Source organism: Hippichthys cyanospilos, chromosome 13 (assembly GCF_059441005.1).
Source record: "Hippichthys cyanospilos isolate Australia breed blue-spotted pipefish chromosome 13, RoL_Hcya_1.0, whole genome shotgun sequence".
In the NCBI taxonomy this organism is placed as follows: Eukaryota; Metazoa; Chordata; class Actinopteri; order Syngnathiformes; family Syngnathidae; genus Hippichthys; species Hippichthys cyanospilos.
The window spans coordinates 20,584,251-20,604,250 of NC_142381.1; the positions used below are offsets into that span (position 1 = coordinate 20,584,251).

Genomic DNA, 20,000 nt, shown 5'->3' on the forward strand with positions numbered 1-20,000 from the left:
TACTCGTCTGCCCCAAAAAAAATTCTATGTCGCAATCAAGTGGCCAATACCCTGCTAAATACTGTACTGTCAGTGCTGCGCTATCGTTAGCTTAGCACAGTAACTACGCTTCAACAGCTGTTAAAAAAAGGAAGCAAACGTTGCACATACCAGTTGTCCCAGGTTCTCCCTTCCGCCTTTCTACAAGCCAGGTGAGTGCTCTTGCTTGGCTCCGTTTCGTATTGAAAGCTCAGTTGGCCGTGTTGGATCACTCCCAGTGACCGCAAAGCGGCCGCCATGATTCGTTCCTGCCCCCTGCTTGAGACGTTGAACGTTCCCGAAGCCGATTGGCTGACGCGACGCGACACGCGAAAAAACTTCAATTTTTTTAACTTCTTTCGTCACACGTAATCACGTGCCGCGCGGTGCTCCTTCACGTTCATCGCGTCGCTCAACGCGTCATCGCGGTCGTCACGCGAACTCCATTGACTACAATGCAAAACCTAAGCTCTTCGCGCTCCATCTGAACGCGACATTAGGGTTAAGGTACACAGTCAAGCATTGTATCTTGTAACTTTCTATCATGGGATAGAAAGATAGAAGTCCAATGATGTCCAATGAATCTCCGAGCGGAGTTCTCATCCACACTTGAGGCCTTGCAATCCAGGAGTTCTTTGACCAACTTGGTGACTTCAGCCCCAGAGATAAAAGAGCCCATCTCAGACTTTCCAGACTCTGCTTCCTCAAAGGAAGATGAATCGGTGGAACTGATGAGGTAGTAGAAGAATTCTGTCCGGCTCACAGCGTCCCGAGTTGACATCAGCAGCGTTTCATCTCCACTGTACACATTGTTAATGGATCACAGCTTCCCCCAGAACAAGGGAAAAGTTCTGACGGGTGTGAGAGTTGTAACTGCTTCTAACAGTAGGTTCTGTCAGACGTTCCTGGCAGACCATCACTATATGTTTGGGTCTACCAGTTCTGACTGGCATCCTCCCCCACCATTGGAGGCAACACACCACCAAGTGGTGATCAGTTGATAACTCCGCCCCGCTCTTCACCCAAGTGTGCAAAACATGCAGTTCTAAATCCATTGACACAACCACAAAGTCGATCATCTAACTGTGGCCTAGGGTGTTCTTGTGCGAAGTGCATGGAAAAACACCCTTATGTATGAACAACAAAGCACTGGTCAGGTTCAGATCCATTGCTCACTGTCATTGCTCCTGTGAGCGTTAAAGTCCCCCCAGCGAATCCGGCTTGCGCACCAGCACACACTATAAGGCAGGGGTGTCCAAACGTTTTGCAAAGGTGTGTTAAAAATGTAGGAGGGCCAACCTTGGCGGGCATTCTTTACATATAACAGCAATTAATTTAAATACATTTCAGCGAGCTGTTCTGTGTTTCACATTTGCTTTTTTATTTTAATTTCAGCTGTTTTAAGCATGTGTTTCAGTTCATTTGTACCATGCATATCAAAATTGAATTGACATTAAATATTGAAATTGAATATTCACTTAACTTCACTTTTTTTTAACATGTTAACTTTTTTGGAACAGTAGAACAAAAATAATTGTACTCTTTGGGTGCAAATTACATTTGAAACATAAAAAAAATCTCACCATGGCAGCTTAATATTTATAGAATTTTTAAATACAAACACAGAGAAATGAACAAGTAATATTCATATCAACAAGTGCAGTGTTACGTGCCAGGCAGACTTTGGCAAACTCGCTTCTCACTTGCCGCTTCTCAGGACATATGTTTTTTACCATTGTCATTACACAGTCTTTGATAAATTCACCCTTTGGTGAAAGGTTTGCAATGCTTTGCGATTAGTGCTGCTACCTCGTAACCTTGTAGCCTTTGTAGCATTCTCATTTGACTCGAGCTCTTGTAAAATATTGCTGCTGTGAGATGAAACTAGCTTCACGATGTTTCATTTCTCCCTGCGTTCATTACCTGTAATCTTTCCATACACGTCAGCATGTTTTGTTTGGTAATGTCGCTTTACATTGAACTCTTTAAAAACAGCCACTGTCTCGTTACAAATGAGGCAGACACAGTTGTTACGTATCTCAGTGAAGAAATGGTCCAATTTCCACTCATCCTTGAACTGCCGGCCCTCGAAGTCAACTTTCCTCCTTTTGTTGATTGTCGCCATTTTAGAAAGTTAGGGGCTTATACAGTCAGTTACTCATATACTAATTTGCTGTTCCTATTTAAGCCTATAGATGGCAGCACATGCAGGTAACAGCGCTGCTGCCCAATGTATTAATTCTCCATGCGGGCCAGACTTTATTGATTTTATGACAGAGGGTGCGGGCCGGATGGAAATTGACCACGGGCCACATTTGGCCCCCGTGCCGGACTTTGGACAAGTCTGCTATAAGGACTCTAAAAAGGGTGGGTACACTGAGCTGCATTTTGGTGCATAGGCACAAACAACAGTTAGGACCCATTCCCACACCTGGAGGCCGAGGGAGGCTTACTCTCTCATCCAACTGTGTGAACCCGGATGTACAGGCGTCGAGCCGAATGGACAATTACTATACCCACACCTACTCTACTGTACGCCTATCACCATTTGCTACGCCAGAGCAGAAGAAAGTCCAACCGCTCTCAAGAGGACTGGTATCTAAGGACAAGTTGTGCGTAGAGGCGAGTCCGAGCTTCTTTCTCTAGCTTTGGATTGGTGGGCCAAGGTCCCCACCCTTGGCCACCGCCCAGCTCTCTCTTCACCCAACCCTTTTAGCCCCTATAGTCCCACAGGTGTTGAGGTGGGATGGCCACGTTGCCTCTTCAGGCTGAGCCCAGCTGGGCCCCATGGGTGCAAGCCCGGCCACCAGATGCTCACCAACAAGCCTCACCTCCAGGCCTGGGTCCAGAGGCAGGCTCTGGTTAGTCTGGTTCCTCACCTACTACCTGACTGTCATATAGCCCCAAACAACTTGGCTCCTCGGATCACTTGGACACGCAAACCCATCCACCACAGGAAGAAGAGTTTAATTGAAGGAAAATATCAAATTAATTTAACTCCCCATCATTCTTCTTCATATACAATGGCTGAACTAAATATGGTATCTGTCATCATTTTTATTACTAAATGTATTTCCTAACATGCGATAGACACGTTAGAAAGCCCACATTTAATGCATTGACACATTTACTTGCATGAACTTTATCAGGCAGAGTTTGAAATGTTCAACTGCATTTTAATATACTGTTTTAGTGGCTAACCGTAACCATGGAGATTTGTGCCATATCATACAATGACAGTGGAACTAACTAGCGAATTATTTGCATCCTTATTCAGCAATTGAATAAAAACGGCAGTGAGTTGACGTTGGTAGCACTGTGATCTGATGGAATGGCCATTGAAAATGGCCGTTGGTTGTTCAACCATAGCTACAAGACCAACATCAAATTACAATCTTTGTACAACTGTTGTGTTTTCGTGCCATGTGATATTTGGAGTGCTTTTAAAGTTGGCCTGCGCTTTTGGCATGTGATTTGATATTAAATCTTCCTTTGTAGGCCTTTTTTGGTGATTCACATCTCATAAATAAAGATACAAATGTTGTCACATCCATGTACGTATTAATCAAAGCATTCACTCACATCGTGTGACCTGATACATTTTTCACCAGCACGCACTGTAAAGGTGTGAACATTCGCAGATAAATTGGACACAGTGTAGAGCCCTGGAAGAAATTGAAAAGAGCTGTCCACTCTATGATTTAGAAGCGGTGTGCCGTCACTCCTAAATGAATTTAGTGGAAACATTGTTTGTTTTGATAAATTGATTATTTCAAAAGCCCATAAGACGGCACTCTACATTGCCAATATTAAATCTAATGAACTACTAAATTGATGTGCATTTATGTTACAGCCTGGATAGTAGGGAAATGAATAAACATACAGACCCAGATGCCTCCTCTTTCGTTTCTCAAGCGAGAATCCAACTTTTATCCACTAGATATGCACAATTGTTACAAAACAAACTTTAGTACACAGAATACAAAAGCAAAACTAAACAATATTGGACTGGGCAACCTACTGCATGTTTAAAGGAACAATATTTTAAATAATAAACATCAGTCTGACTTCCACTTTCCGTTCACAAAATGTCCGTTCATGAAAAGAGCACATTCACGCACATATGGCACAACTTCGGTTCACAATTCATTCCACCTGTTATGGTCGCCGAAGGCGATTTCGACCGACATGGCGGAAAGTACAGGAAAAGCGATTCGAACACACTGAAAATGTCACTGTAATTCAAAAGAAACTTTTTCTTTCTCTTCTCTCAACGCTTTTTGATGCCAATGAATGTTTTCAAAGATATTTTCATACCTAGATAGGAGGGAAATGGATAAACACAGATGCCTTCTCTTTTGTAGCTCGAGCTAGAATGAGGCATCCGGCCGTGAGTCCCCACATTCTTCCTGTCCAGCAGACATAACCAATCGATCACTCATTGAGGCCAAACCAGCTGTTCGTGAATAACACACCAAGTCATTTGTTATTGTACAAGAACAATAGTTCATGACAACACCTTACATTTACAGTAAGTTTAAAAGGAAATGCGAGTTGCGTGCCCGGCTGAGCGAACTCAACCAAAGCACGATCAATAAGCCAATTCGCCCCTCCAGTTTGCATCTGAGGAAGTTCCTGTGACAACATTTTCAAATCAGATGGCGTGAATCGTTTGTAATAAATAGTAGCTTGAAATCCTGTAACAGGATCTACTTTAGCAATAATGGGAGCTTGCAAAGATAACCCATGAGGATCATCTGCGGTGGATGCATCATGCAAAAATGACGAAGTTTTAAAACCTTCAGACTTTGATGCTCTTAGATTAATTATTTATGGCATTTAGCACCTCCCCATGTTCGTCACGACTACTACTTTCGAATTTAGACCGCGCCGTTGACGTGTCGTTTCATCTATGTGACATTGGGTGTCGCGTTCAGCGTTGCACAATTGATAAAATAATTGTTCGCACGCAATTTGAGGAATTTTAGCGCATCGTGCAAGCACTTCCTTAAATTTGGCAACATCGCGTAAAAATTGTCTGCCCTTTTCTTTATGAAGTAATGAATCATTAACAATGTCTTCCATGTGGTTGATTGAGGCAGTGACCCCATCCCCGAGAGTCACAGCCACTTTATTGTGTGATTAGTCAGGGGCTCGCGATGAGGAAAGTGTATCTGCAGTTTCGCCCCAATCACACAGCAAAATCCCTACGGACTCGGTCATTACGGGACACGTCAAATCGGATGCATTGTGCAACATTTTATTACATTCGGAATATATTATAAAACCTGGGTTTATACCATCTCGTAATGCTTTCTGTCTCTGATTTCTGTCTTTTCTCAGTGACGTGCATAGGCTTGGGTTCAGCTTTGAAAGATAAATGTCTGACAGTTGGAAGCCAGCACTGCAGGTCTTTGGCGTCTTCAAGTCAACATGACAGTGTGATGTTGTCTGTGACCATGGAGTACTTGCTACAGCTTTTTCGGCTTTTACTGTTCTCTCTTTCTTATTGCAGATCACCAGGTAAACATGTTGCAGGTATTACCAATATGTCAGCATGTCAATGTTTTTAAAATGTACATATTTTTTACTGGTTTCTTGGACACACTAAATCGTCCTTAGGTGTGATTGGGTGTCTGAAGGGTTGTTCGTCTCTGTGTGCCCTGCAATTGGCTGACAACCGGTTTAGGGTGTCCCCCGCCTACTTGCCCTTGATATTTCTAAAGATCTCTCACAGATGGTTTTTAAAACCATTTAAAAAAAAATCTTAAACACCATTTCAATGCTTTTCTAACCCAAACCCTCCAAAACAATACCAAACACAGTTATCATTCCACAGCATCCCATAATAATTCTGAGATAAGTTCCAGCCAGCCTGTGTCTTTGAAAAGTTTCAGAACTCCCAAGTATTATGATGTTTGCTGGAAGTCAGAGGTAAATTCTCTATCAACATTAAAGTGATAACATCGTAAACAATTTCCTTCTTGAGAACAATACGCAGCCCCAACAGTCACTCCAAGCCGTTTAAGTAAACAAACAAAATACTGGCACATTCGTAACGTGTGCCAAGCTGAGCGCGCAGAGACAAACCCAAGCCCGCAGAGAGTGAGAAGTTGTGTGTGAGAGGGGAGGTGTATCATGAGCAAGCAAAATCTTTTTTTGCGCACCAAATCTATCAAAATCTATCACTGCTCACTCAATATATTTTTCTGTGCTCAAAATCCAATCGCGCTCACTCAAAATATATCATTGCTCACTCAATTGTTCAATGCTAGCTGACGATAGTGGAACAAGTATAATTCTGTAAACGTTAAGTGAGGTACGCAAATGTGCGTTGCCGTGCGTTGTCCATACTTGCGTACCAGTTATTTGCATTCTTGGTACTATACATACCATTGCAGTTTGGCTCAATGATCTTAGGAGCTAAGTTGTTTGAGGCTTTAAGCCCCTGGTAACATCACCCATGGCAAACAGGTCCTAGGTGAGAGATCAGACTAAGCATGGTTCAAATAGCCTTTATGACGAGAAAAACAGTTGGACACAAGTTTCCCTTGCCCAGACGCAAGTCACTGGGGCCCCTCTCTGGAGCCAGGCCTGGAGGTGGGGCTCATTGGCGAGCGCCTGGTGCCTGCACCCATGGGGCTTGGCCGGGCGCAGCCTGAAAGGAAATGTGGGTCTCCCTTCCCATGGGCTAACCCCCTGAGAGGGGTCATAGGGGTCAGGTGTGAAGTGAGCTGGATGGTGGCCAAAGGTGGGGGGACCTTGTCGCACCAATTCCTGGCTACAGAAGCTAGCTTTTGGGACATGGAATGTCAAATCTCTGGTGGGGAAAGAGCCTGAGCTTGTGTGCGAGGCAGAGAAGGTCCGACTATAGTTGGACTCGCCTCCACACACAGCTTGGGCTCTGGTACCAGTCCTCTCGAGAGGGGTTGGACTCCCTTCCACTCTGGATTTGACCGCGGTGAGAGGCGCTGACCTGGGAGGCAAAAAATGCCCACACCTGCTCTGCGCATCTCACCTGTTCTTTGGGGTTTACCCCTGTGGACGAGAGAGTAGCCTCCTTCCGCCTTTGGATGGGGTGACAGGTCCTGACTGTGGTTTTGTGCTTATGCACCAAACACCCTTTTTGGAGTCCTTGGATGGTGTGCTGGAGAGCTTCCCTCCAGGGACTCCCTCGTTCTCCTGGAGGACATTAATGCTCATGTGGGCAATGACACTGATACTTGGAGGGGTATGATTGGGGGGAATGGCCGCCCCGATCTGAACCCAAGTAGTGCTTTGTTATTGGACTTCTGTGCTCGTCACGGATTGTACATAACAAACACTATGTTCAAACATTGGGGTGTCCATACAGTATGTGGACTTGGCACCAGGACACCCTAGGCCGCAATTCCATGATCGACTTAGTGGTTGTATCATCGGATTTGCGGCCGCATGTTTTGGACACTTAGGCGAAGAGAGGGGCAGAGGTGTCAACTGTGTGTGTGCTCCGATGTTAGGGGAAGATGCTGGCTAGACCTGGCAGACCCAAACATATAGTGAGGGGTTGCTAGGAACGTCTCGCAGAGTCCCTTTGTAAGAAGGAATTTCAACTCCCACTTTCTCCCACGTCCCGGAGGAGGTGGAGGACATTGAGTCAGAGCGGACCATGTTACGTGCCTCCATTGTTGAGGCGGCTGATCGGTGTTGTGGCCGTAAAGTGGTCAGTGCCTGTTGTGGCGTCAATCACCTCAAACCTAAGGTAAGGAATGCCGTCAAGCTGAAGAAGGAGTCCTATCGGGTCCTATTTGTTCTGTGGGACTTCAGAGGCAGCTGACAGGTACTGATTGGCCAAGGGGTGTGCGGCTTCGGCAGTCACTAAGGTAAAAACTCGGGTATGGGAGGAGTTCGGTGAGGCCATGGAAAGCCACTTCTGGATGCCTTTGAGGAAATTCTGGTCCCTCATCCGGGGAAGCACTATTAACACTGAGTAAAGTGGAGATGGGGGCTGCTGACTTCTACTCAGGACGTTGTGAGCTGGTGGGCAGAATACTTTGAAGACCTCCTCAATTCCACCTAAACTTCTTTCTCTGAGGGAGCAGAGTCTGGATGCTCCGAGGTGGGCTCTTCTATGTCTTGGCCTGAAGTCGCAAAGGTGGTCAAAAAACTTTTTGGTGGCAAGGCCCAGTGGGTGGAAGAGATCCGCCCGTAGTTTTGAAAGGCTCTGGATGTGGATATGGAGCTGTTGTGATTGACACACTTCTACAACATAGCATGGACATCGGGGACAGTGCCCCAGACTGGCAGACTGGGGTGGTGGTCCTCCTTTTTAAGAAAGGTGACCCCAGGGTGTGTTCTACCTAGAGAAAGATCACACCCCTCAGCCTCCCTGGTAAGGTCTATTCAGGTGTGCCAGATAGGAGGGGCTGTCAGGAAGTCAAACCTCGGATTTAGGAGGAGCAGTGTGGTTTTCTTTCCAGCTGTGGAACTTTGGATCAGCTCTACACCCTTGGTAGGGTCCTCGAGGGTGCGTGGGAGTTTGCCCAACCAGTCTACATGTGCTTTGTGGACTTGGTGTAGGCATTCGACCGGGTCCCTCGTGTTAGCTCTGTGGGGGGTGCTTCAGGAGTATAGGGTAGCGGACGCCCTTATACAAGCAGTTCAGTCTCTGTATGACTGATGTAAGAGTTTGGTCTGCATTTCTGGCAGGAAGTCGAGTCAATTTCCAGTGAGAGTTGGATACCGCCAAGGCTTCCCTTTGTCAACAAATCTGTTTATTACTTGTGTGGTCAGAATTTTTAGGCGCAGCCGAAGCTTTGAGGGGGTCCGCTTTGGGATCCTCAGCATTGCATCTCTGCTTTCTGCGGATGATGTGGTGCTGTTGGCTTCTTCAGGCCATGACCTCCAACCCTCACTGGAGCAGTTTGCAGCCGGGTGTGAAGCGCCTTGGATGAACATCAGCACCTCCAAATCTGAGACCATCGTCCTGAGTCGGAAAAGGGTGGAATGCCCTCTCTGGATTGAAGATGAGGTCCTGCCCTAGGTTGAGGAGTTCAACTATCTTGAACTCCTTGCCCTACCGGAGCGAATCGGTACGGCAGTTGCTGTAATGCAGACTCTGCACTGGTCTGTCGTGGTGAAGAAAGAGCTGAGCCAAAAAGTGAAGCTCTCTATTTACCAGTCAATATACATTCCTGCCCTCACATATCGTTACGAGTTTTGGGTCGTGACCAAAAGAATGAGATCCCGGATACAAGCGGCCAAAATGAGTTTTTGTTTGGCAATGAGTCAGAGACAGAGGTGTGCTTCCAAAAGTTGCATTATAATTTATTCAAAACAATTAAAAAAATTTGGATACATAAATGAGGCTGGAGGGTCCGTGCCAGATACACTGAAGAAGAGTGAGTTTCCAAACAAAATTAGACCACCACCTCGTGAAATACACACACCCCTGTGAACACTCAACCAAAAAAAAAAAATGATAAGTAACCAAATCGGAAATTGGAAGCCCTCATCCAGTAGGGAGGCTCCAGTCCTATAAAAAAACAAAAACAATAATTGTTACTTAGTTAACACATAAGACAAAATGCCTAATACTAAAATCAACCTGGAACGGGTATTGAAAGTCCATCAGTAAAAGTAGGTCATGGTCCAAAACACGGTCAGGAGGCGCTTGTCCTTGCCACGGATCAGAGGAAGGGAAGGCTGAGGCACGAAGCACTTCCCAATCATGCCAGGTGAGCGCCACTCCAGTGTAAAGGCACAGTGATAACAACCCAAAACAAAGCATCAGCAGGGTCTAAAACGTTCAGTGTCTACTATATAAAAATACAAGAATTGATCAAACTCAGATTGTATTAATAAAAACCATTGACGGTTGATGGTTAAATCACGGGAGAAATGGGAACAGTCAGTCGCCCGACTATGTTGCAGACCAATCTATATTGCAGACCATGCTGAATGCACTCCACGAGACCGCGAGGAGCCATACTTTAAAAATGCCCTAGAATAAAACCCAATACAAGGATAAAACCCGATAAATCAACGAGTGTAGACTAGCAGATAAAATAACATAAGTGAGGGCAGCCAACCGACATTATCTTTGGTGCGTGAAGGATGCCAGTGAAAGGTACCCCGTGAGTATGTGACCTCTGAGCCAAAGAGTGAGTAAGAGAGGGCAAGAGCATTACTGTATGTTTTAGCGGTGCCTTCATTGCAAAGTGGCCATACGCTGTGAAGGCAGGGTCCTAACACTCGACACCAGGAGGCAGTTTTAGCCTCTCATGCCACATTTGGGTGCAAAGCAAACTCTGAAGTGCTTCACAGTTGTGATCCGATCGCCTCGACCAACTTAACATTCACCCATGGAGGTCTGCTTGCAATTCCTTATGAACGTGCATGCATGGATACCAGCGAGTCCGTTTACCTTTGGCTATGTGAAAGACTCTGTGTCCCTCTCCAAATTTAAAGGTAATGAGATGAGCTGCTTCTCATTGGAAGAAAGTCAGCTGTGTTCACTTCTGCAACAGTGTAACCCCTCCTTTCTAACTCCACCCAGCTAGGAAAACATCAAATGGAATAAAACACAATGGGTACACTTAAACTGTGCTTTTGTGCTAGTCTTGTGCTAAGCAGAAAAATTAGGGTGCTTGATGTATGTGGATCTTGCTCGAATTATTCAATAACTCAGCATTTTTAATTTCTTTTTTTTCTATTTCAGGTTCTGCGACATGCTTCCCAGCACAGCTTGCATTCCACAGATGGAACTTTAATTTGATGTCAGCTACAGCGCAATTGTCCACGGTATGGGTCATGTCTAAGGCCTACCAGTTTCTCTCTTCATGGAGCCTCGAGAAGTTTTTACTCATCACTCAAGGAGACCTCAAAGTATGTAAAATTTATTATTTTGTAACCCAAACTATTTTCAAAAAATGCAGATACATTTTAACTATATGGTTTCAAGTAGAAATATAAATTGAGGAAAAAAATGCACAAAAATGCATTAAAAGAATAATGGAATGTTTTCTTTCAAATTAGCAAGATGCATATTTTCTAGTCATATATAAATAACTATTTTCTAGTTAATATCATTATTCACCTCTAGATGGCACACATGGCTTGAATCAGAAATGGGCAAACTACCATTTGGGGGGCCATATGCTTTTTAATCCACCCCACCGAACTTTTTTTGTCAGTAGGACAATGATAATGTTAATGTCCAGAAAGATAGCAGAAATATCAGTGTTTTAAATTAGTGACTGTCAGCACGAAAAAAAGCTTTACTTTTTTCATTTAATTTTCGGTTGTCTTAAGAGTCAATTCAATGAATAAATAAATACATGAGACTTGAATAACACTGTTGTAATGTTTTTGTTAAATTTCTTTTGAAATATGGCATTTTTTCTATTATGAGGTGGATTATCAAGACACTCCATCAATCTGCTCTGGTCCGGCAATTTTGTCAAATTTTAGAACCTTTTACGCACTTCGTCAAAAACTTGGCCCTCCCCTGGCTTAGTTGCACTTACATTAGGTCTTCTAATGACTGCCCTATACGAAATACAACATATGTAGGTCGCATTTTTTTTTACTGATTTGGAATCATATGCACAACGAGCATACAACCTCAATAATGTTAAAAATTAGTTCGTTTTTTTTTAAGTGTGTAAAGAATTATCATACTCGTTCAGACTGCAGATAGACAAAAAAAATAAGCTTTAATTTATAAGCAACATGCCTTTTCACACAACTATAGCATAGGGGCAACTGCTATACTCTTTTTAGTTAGTTATTGTATAGCTAGTTATTGTAAATTGTATAGCTTTTACAGTATGAAATAAGATTAAAAAAAAAAGTAGGACAAGATGCATTGTCATTTCACAAGATATTGCAGTAATTGCAAAATATTGTAAAAAACTGTTGCCCAAAATAAAAATACACATTTTTTCAATACATTTTTGACAAACAAGGTATGACAAGTGAGCAGCTGAATTGAGAGCATGGACAAAGTATGAAATGTGCAACTGTGTGACACGGGACAAGAGAACTGACCCAGGAGCATGCAAAGACATCTAAGTTGAATTACAGTCTAATTATTAATTAGCAGAAAGCTGACGAGGTTGAGCTGCTGTGGTAGGCTGTCAAGGCCAGGCGAAGGTGATGGGGATTGATTTTGAACTATGGACGCCCTGGAGTGCTGACCGGTCAGGCTGACCGCCATGAGTACATAAAGTTATACAACTGGCGGAGGGTTGACCTAATATGGTTAAATTTCAGTGTTTGGCGATGTCTTATCAATATAACGGAAAGTCCCGACCCATGTTGTTATGTGACCAAAACTACAAACCAGATTCGGTTGAAGTTGAGAAATTGTGTAAAATGTAAATAAAAACAACTGTGATCCCTCATTTATCGCGAGGGTTACGTTACAAAAATAACATGCGCAAAGTGAAATCCGTGAAGTAGCCAGCTTTATTTTTTTATTATTTTACAATGCAATACTGAAATATAGAATAAAACTAAAAATCAAAACATGTTTTAAAGCCCCAAATTTGTTTAAAACAATCATTTTATTATAGTAATACAAGGTTGAAAACATTGTCACTCGTGTCTTTCACATTCCCAGCTGTGCCTCTTTGTCCTGACTCCGCACATTGTTATGGGTAGTTGTTGGCACACCGTAAGAAGATTTTAATAAACGGACATACCCGGACATCGAATTAAAGTGAAGCCTCTTATATCATAACATATTACATAATATTTCAGCAAGATAATGGCTAGCCACATTCTGCACGCGTTACAACAGCGTGGCTTCGAAGTAAAAGAGCCCAGGTTCTCCCCTGGCCTGCTTGCGGTGCAGACCTGTCTCCCATTGAAAATGTGTGGCGCTTTATGAAGCGTAAAATACAACAGAGAAGACCCCGGACTGCTGAACAACTGAAGCGGTTCATCAAGCAAGAATGGGAAAGAATTCCACATGAGAAGCTAAGAGATATAGTCTCTCTTCCAAAACGTTTATCAAGTGTTTTTCAAAGGAAAGGTGATGTAACAAAGTGGTAAACATGCCTTTTCCCAACCTCTACTGGAGGTGTTGCAGCCATAAAATTCCAAGTTAATTATTATTTGGCAAAAAACAATTAAGTTTATCTTTTTGAACATTAAATATGTTGTCTATGTAGTGTATTCAATTGAATTTGGGTTGAGGATTTTCAAATCGTTGTATTTTGTTTTTATTTACATTTTACACAATTTCCCAACTTCAACCGAAGCCAATCTTGCAACAATAGAGGGGATCTCTATCTCTCCCGTTTATTTAACCAGTCAATTGCTGGTGTGCTTTGCTATGTTGCGCTGTGGTGCTGAGCCTGGGTAAAGGGTAAGATTTCTTGCCATTTTTGGAGTTTGGCGTGTGGTTGGCATGGTGAGCGTTCGCACTTAAAAGGAGGATGTTTCTTCCTTGCTCTTGTCAACAGACGAGCTCGCTCGGTGTACACCCCGTTGTCCGACGTACAGTGGCGGATGATCATTACAAAGGACTGTAATGCTTGTCTGTGCCCGGCTTGCATTGGCAACTCTGTCTCGCTTCTGTTGTGCGCTGTCATGACTGTGGCATGGAAAGGAGATACTGACTCGTTTTTTTTCCGTTGCTGATGTATGTCTACATGCTTTTGCCCTTATGACAAGGGACCACCGGCGTGCAATGTCCTACTTTGTGCATTCACACCGCCTTTTGTGGTTGTCTCAGCCCTCCCTGACTTACTCCTCCAAGCGTACTCTGCCGTACTTCCCTGTGGTTCCTGGGACGTTTTTAGGTTCTGGTACAGTGGAGACACTGGATCGCTTGGTCAGGGGCCGTGAGGACTGTGTGCAATTCTCCGACCGTGACAGAGCTTCTGCCATTTCTGGTCTGCCTCGGTTTTCCTCCTCTGTGCCTTTTTACCGTGTGCCATTATGTGGCCAAATGTTTGGGGGTGCCAGTTCCCCCTGACCCTAACCCTCCCCAGAAGATATGCCGCTTCATTGGACGAATTAGCTCTGCTGCGCGGGAGGAGGAAATGTACTCATGTAAGGCCTTTTGCTCAGATTGGGACACCTTGTATAGTCACGTTGGCGAATAGGACGAACCCAGAAGGGTTCGCACAGTCATATGGCCGGTGTGAGGTGAGGGATAACGTCTTATTCAACTACTAAAAACCTCTTTCAGGACATGGTAAATAGCTGGGACCCACTCTAAATGTATGCCTTCAGGTTGGACCTGATTACAGGAGGGCCTGAAAGTGCTGCCTGGAGGCAATTAGCATGGCCAAACATGCTCCAGTTCATGATGGCGAGTATGGTCCAGTCTATATCAGGGTTATGTAGTTTTAACCAAGAAAGGCCCAAAACTGTGGGAGCACAGCATGTTGGCATGACAAAACAACGAATCTCCTCTCTATGGTTTCTTGACACGATTATCAAAAGAATCAATCAATCAAATTTTACTTGTATAGCCCTATCGCCAAAGGGCGTTTGTCAAGGTCATTGACATGTTTAGGGTTGTCGAGCTCATATAATTGAATAGTCAACAAAATTATCATGCGCCCCCGGAGTCTACGGGTGTCTCGTCGACCACACAATAACTGCCAAAAGAAACCTCTCTGCGTCGAGCCGTGACCCCCCCCCTCCCTCCCCCGATTGGTATTGGTACATTCCTCCAGCTCCAGCACTCATGGATGCCGTCAGTGTTAGTGGGGGCTGTTGGCTGAGCCCCATACCTGTCATGTCCGGCAAGCAGCTATTCGGTGCCCGGAATGTGTCTGTCTCTTTTGGCGGGGGTTAGTCGACCCCCTACCGCCAGCTGCATGGCCTCACCGTTTCCGGAGAAGGCTTGAGCGGCTTTGCTCCGTCACCTCGTCGACTCGCTGCCACCAGGTGGCAAGGCGTGATGTAGGCGCTTGCTCCCCGGCGCGTTCCCGTCTCCGCTCTCATAGCCAGTTGTCCAATCAGATACCGAGGCAGATCACGTCCTCCAACGAGGTGGTCTCGTCCCTTGCAGCCAGTTCGTCCTTGACGTTCAGATTCAGGCCCTGCCGAAAAATGCAACATAGCCCTGCCTCATCGTAGCCGCTCTCCACCACCAAAATACAGAAACAAATAGAGTATTCCGCCACGGTGAGTTGGTTTTGTCTTGTGTCAAGGAGTCGGTCCCCCGCCTCATGGCCCCATAGCGGATGATCGAAAACGTTCTTGAATTCTTGAAAAAATGTGCTCACTGCAATGACCCAAGCTGCCACCTTGTCAGTTAATAAACTCATGATGAAAGCAACTTTAGGCAGATTGTTCCAATAAGTCAATGGTTGCTTACCAAACACCAGTGCACATTGATGAATGAACTGAAAGCAGGAGCCGAGTTCGCCGGCGTAGCGGGATGGGTGCAGGATGTTGGGTTCGCGGAAGCTGGTAGGATCCAGGCTTTGTTGCAACAAAGGAGGCTGGCCCACTCCCTCTGGAGCCCCCTGCACTGCAGGAGTGCCTTGCCTTGCCACATTGGCTAAGTCTTCTATGTTAGTGGCCATAGCTGTCACTGCATCATTAAGTTCACCTAAAGAACGCTCATGCTGGCCAACGAGCTGCCCTTGGCTGACTAACGCGGCTTGAATGCGTTCTGGGTCTGTGGGATCCATGTATAGTCAGAGTATTCTGTTACGTTGTAACACTGAAAATACAAGAGGTGGACCCCAACAGACCAGACACATTCAATAAAGTCCCATATAAAAATGTATTAATCAAAAAAGCATGCAATGCATGAACAACAAAACACAAAAATGGCAAAGTAGCAAATCAAAGTCACTGAGCATAACGCTGGTCGAAGTACAACTAAAAGAGACGTAGGATAACCTATAGCTGAACGCCCCCAATTAAAAGGCCAAGGTGGGGAAAACGGGGCCAGATTAAGACACCAAATGAACAGAAAGTAGCAACTAAAGCCTATCACTACCAATACACAAGACAAGATGATAGGGAAACACCTACCTCTGAAATGACGGACTAGGAACGTGACAAGAGCATTCTGGGATGCGTTTCCTTTTTCATATACCAAAGAGAGTTGACTTCCTACAAGCAACCCTTTTATCATTCATCCCTGAGTTTTATGAAAAGCTCAGCCTGTGGAACTTAAGAATACTCTTTATACTCACGTTTATGACTTTCTTCTATTCATATTCAATGATTATTCAATGTTTATTACTTTTGTATAACATGATCTATAACGCTCTGTTTTGTTGAAAGGATCGGTGCCGGTCGGCGCTCAGGAGACAAAGACAACACTCAACAAAAGACCAACGTTCCCAAATGCTATTTAGCCCAAATAACTGGCATATTTATTTTGACCAAATGCAAGTTCTCAAATAGTTGACATTGCGTGAAATCATCATATGAGCCTCTTACCTATGCCGAGAAGGTGGAGAGCCAACACCCAAGTAGAGCTCCGCTTGTCAACCGGCTGGGCGTCCGTACGCAACCCGCAGCAGACTCTACTTGTTTGTACTCTGCATCTCTCTTTTATATTTTTTAGTTGCGTGCGCGAGGAAGGGCGGGTGGCCTACCCGTCCGCCCTGGCGCCGCAACACCTGTTTCCCGATTTGATATTGACACTTAAGTGTGTCCTTCAGGCTCTGAAAAACATCATACTCGAAAACATCTTGTACAATAATACCTGTCAACTTCCCACGACAATGTTCTTCTTTGTTATGGGAACAAGACAGTAAAGCGGTCAAATGTCCTGACCAAGAACAAGTTAGCGAAAAACAGCATATATAACCATGGTTGCACAATATATTTGGGTTTTCAACGGCTATGGGAAGCATCACTAATTACAATTCCTCTCACGCTCCATTACATTTGTTTTACTTATGCTGCTGCCGTTTCCTCGATCAATAAAAGTTTGATAAAATTCTGATTCAACAACATATGCATAATGATGCAGAGTAAACTGAGCTATATGCTCATATCATGTCATGAATGCTACTGATTTTTCATAAAGGTTCAACTCACAATAATTAGTGAATGAGGCCCAATAATATATTGTATCAGTAATTACTGTACTTGGCATAAAACCACAATTATTTATTCTCTACAGGTGCTCACAGTGTTATTGGACAAAATGGTGCAACAGACTAAATGTTTGATGATAAACTCTGACAGGAATGACCTTTCCACTCTTCATATTCATAAACAACTTGTACTGAAGCAACAGATCCAAAAGTTTGATTCAGCATGCTGTGAACTGCAGGTGACACACTTCATCCTCTATAGTTTGCATGCAGTGTTTCTACTTGAGAACAAGTATTGAATGGCAGAATTTTTGTTTTGCTTTTTATTTTAAACAGGCGTTTTCTTCTCTGGTGCTAAAAAGTTTTTCGCATGCTTGCAAAAGGACATCTGCAAATCTCTTTGAGCAGACTATGCCCTCTGCTGGACACTGGAGGCTCAATCCCAGATCAGGTACAGCAAATCCCTACAACACTTCTCCTTACAGAAAAAAAATAAAGTACCAGTCAAAACTTTCGACACCCTCTAATTCAGTTGTTTTCATTATTCAAACAAAATCCTGAGTTGTAAGCTTAATTACAAAGTCAGCAGCATCATATAGAATGTTGAAGGATTTGTTTGGTAACCAACAAGTGGTTAATAACTTAATATAGATTCTTCAAAGGAAGCACACTAGCCCCAGATAATTGCTATGCACAGCTTGTTATATTTCTTCTGTTTAAGATGCAAGGCTCAAAATAAATTTTGCATCAATATTTGCAATTTACTTTTTTTAACCTGGTCCTCATTTGAACACATGGAATTGATAAGAGGGTCTGGTTTGGGAGTCTTCAGAATTTCATCTCTATTTGTGGATGATGTGGTGCTGTTGGCTTTTTCAGACCATGAGATCAGTCCCTGTAAATCTGAAACAATGGTCTTCAGTCAGAAAAGGGTGGAGTGCCCTCTCAGGATTGGGGATGAGGTCCTGCTCCAAGTGGAGGAGTTCAAGTATCTTGGCGTCTTATTCACAAATGTGGGTAGGATGAAACGAGATCTACAGGTGAATTGGTGCAGCGGCTGCTAATGTGGACTCTGTACCGGTCTGTCATGGTGAAGAGAGAGCTGAGCCAAATCCCGAAGCTCTCTATTTACCGGTCAATCTACATTCCTGCCCTCACCTATGATCACAAGCTGTGGGTTATGACCAAAAGAACGAGATCCCGGATACAAGTTGCCAAAATGTGCTTGCTCCGCAGGGTGTCCAGGCTCTCAAATGCCAGTCGAGCTCCACAGTGCTGGGTAGTGAGTACAGGACGTCGGGCCCTCAGGCCACCTTCATGAAGTCTTTTCGTGATTGTTTGGTTAGAAACATTCACACCAGTGGCCCTTATGATGTAATTCTGTAGGGCATGAGCAGTGCTCACCCTGTTCCGCCCTGCGCAAAGGAACATGTATCAGTCCTGCTGAGGGGTTGAGGATCTTCTATGGCCCTGTCCAGCTCTCTGAGAATAACCACCAGTCTCCTGAAATCTCTTCCATGTTCTGGAGATTGTGCTGGGAGATGCATTAAACCTTCTTGCTGCAGCACGTGTGAATGTGCCATCCTGGAGAAATTGGACAACCTGTGCAACTTCTGTAGGGTTAAGGAATCATCTCATACTGCCAGAAGAGTGCAAGCCAATTATGCAAGCCAAAATTAGCACAAGTGGAAATCCAGCCAAAAAAGATCAAGGGGGAGAAACTTGAAATGACCTCCACATGTAAAACCAGTCCTGTTTTGAGGGTTTTGTAATTGTTACCACTGCACCAGTTGTTAGTTCCATGAACATGAATACAGCTGAAATTGATTAGCCAGGCCTTCAGCTGCTTAACCAACCAGAAAGTTATCAGACAGGTTTAATTCAATTCATGCCAGGTCCAATAAAAAAATGTTCCTTTATTTTTGTGAGCGGTATATATATATATACAGTCAGCCCCCGGCTTACGAGCACCCTGATTTGCGAACAATTCGCCTTACGAGCGTGGATCAGGGAGATTTTTGTCCTCCGATTACGAGCAAACCTCTCGCCTTACGAGCGTTACGACAAACCAGCCATTGAGTATGTAGAAATGTTCTCGCCTAACTGCGTCAACATATTCAACAGTTGCGTCATCCACAATCATTAACAGATACTTGTGGCGGTAACGTGAACGCTATTGGTCTTACAACCTCACACTGACTGTCTCACTCACGGTGTCTAAATATAATTACCATTTAAGTGTAGTGTTTGTACAGCTAAAGGGAAAAACAGCTGACATGAAATTAAATGTGCCGATTGCAGGACAAAGAATTGTCATTGGTTTAAATGTGTGTTTTTTTTTAATTAATTGTCAATACATTCCAACCGTTTAAAAATAAGTGCGAATAATTATCAGTCAGTCAAGGAGACGCCAATATGCTATTGGTCGATTAAGGTCACCCGGTCTCACTCACGGAGATGCTATTGGCCGGCGTCACACGTCAATCACAGAAATGCCGATATGCTATTGGCCGAACGCCTTTATCTAGCTTGATGGGACAGGATGGAAGAAAGTAGAGAAAATGAGTGAAAAACGGAATGTTTTGAAGACTTTGCAAACTTTATCTGTTAGACATAGCTTCTAAAATTACTACGGTAAAGGAAGAAATAAGAGGATGATGTTTTAGTATCTCCGTGATTTGCACCCTGACTGAAAGAGTTACTGTAACACTGTAAGAGCAATAGCCCAGCTGCGTTGCTGTGTTAACTCAAAACATTATTCACTGCACCCTGTTACGGGTGATATCGCAGTGCTATATAATGGTTGCTTGACAAAACTGCATGTCATGTTAGTAGGCAACCTCCCGGCATGCTTTGGGACAGCGCCATTGATGCAATTCTGTGAGTTGAAACTAACAGTGAACTGACGCTCGAACAAGCTATAAGTGTGGTGCCTAGTCAATACAACACACACAACCTCCCCTCCGCCTCCAC

General features: G+C 44.0%; 1 protein-coding gene and 1 long non-coding RNA gene across 9 annotated transcripts in view; one reads left to right on the forward strand and one right to left on the reverse strand.

The window, feature by feature from the left end:
* ccdc142 (coiled-coil domain containing 142) overlaps positions 1-20,000 on the forward strand; it is a 122,119-nt gene that overhangs the window by 83,356 nt on the left and 18,763 nt on the right. For 6 of the 7 annotated variants that reach the window (XM_088431534.1, XM_088431536.1, XM_088431533.1 and 3 more), the window contains 4 exons: positions 5,362-5,541; positions 10,718-10,884; positions 17,114-17,266; positions 17,364-17,478. In XM_088431534.1, coding sequence (XP_088287660.1) covers positions 5,362-5,541; positions 10,718-10,884; positions 17,114-17,266; positions 17,364-17,478 — 615 coding nt within the window. Of the gene's footprint in view, positions 1-5,361; positions 5,542-10,717; positions 10,885-17,113; positions 17,267-17,363; positions 17,479-17,906 lie in introns of all 7 variants that reach the window. The other variant, XM_088431540.1, reaches the window with a different exon arrangement.
* LOC148414192 (uncharacterized) overlaps positions 9,304-20,000 on the reverse strand; it is a 12,187-nt gene continuing 1,490 nt past the window's right edge. The window contains exons 3-6 of one of the 2 annotated variants that reach the window (XR_015867616.1): positions 16,423-17,505; positions 14,848-15,062; positions 9,605-9,744; positions 9,304-9,532 (exon numbers count right to left, since the gene is read on the reverse strand). This is a non-coding gene — a long non-coding RNA (uncharacterized LOC148414192). Of the gene's footprint in view, positions 9,533-9,604; positions 9,745-14,847; positions 15,063-16,422; positions 18,630-20,000 lie in introns of both variants that reach the window. The other variant, XR_015867615.1, reaches the window with a different exon arrangement.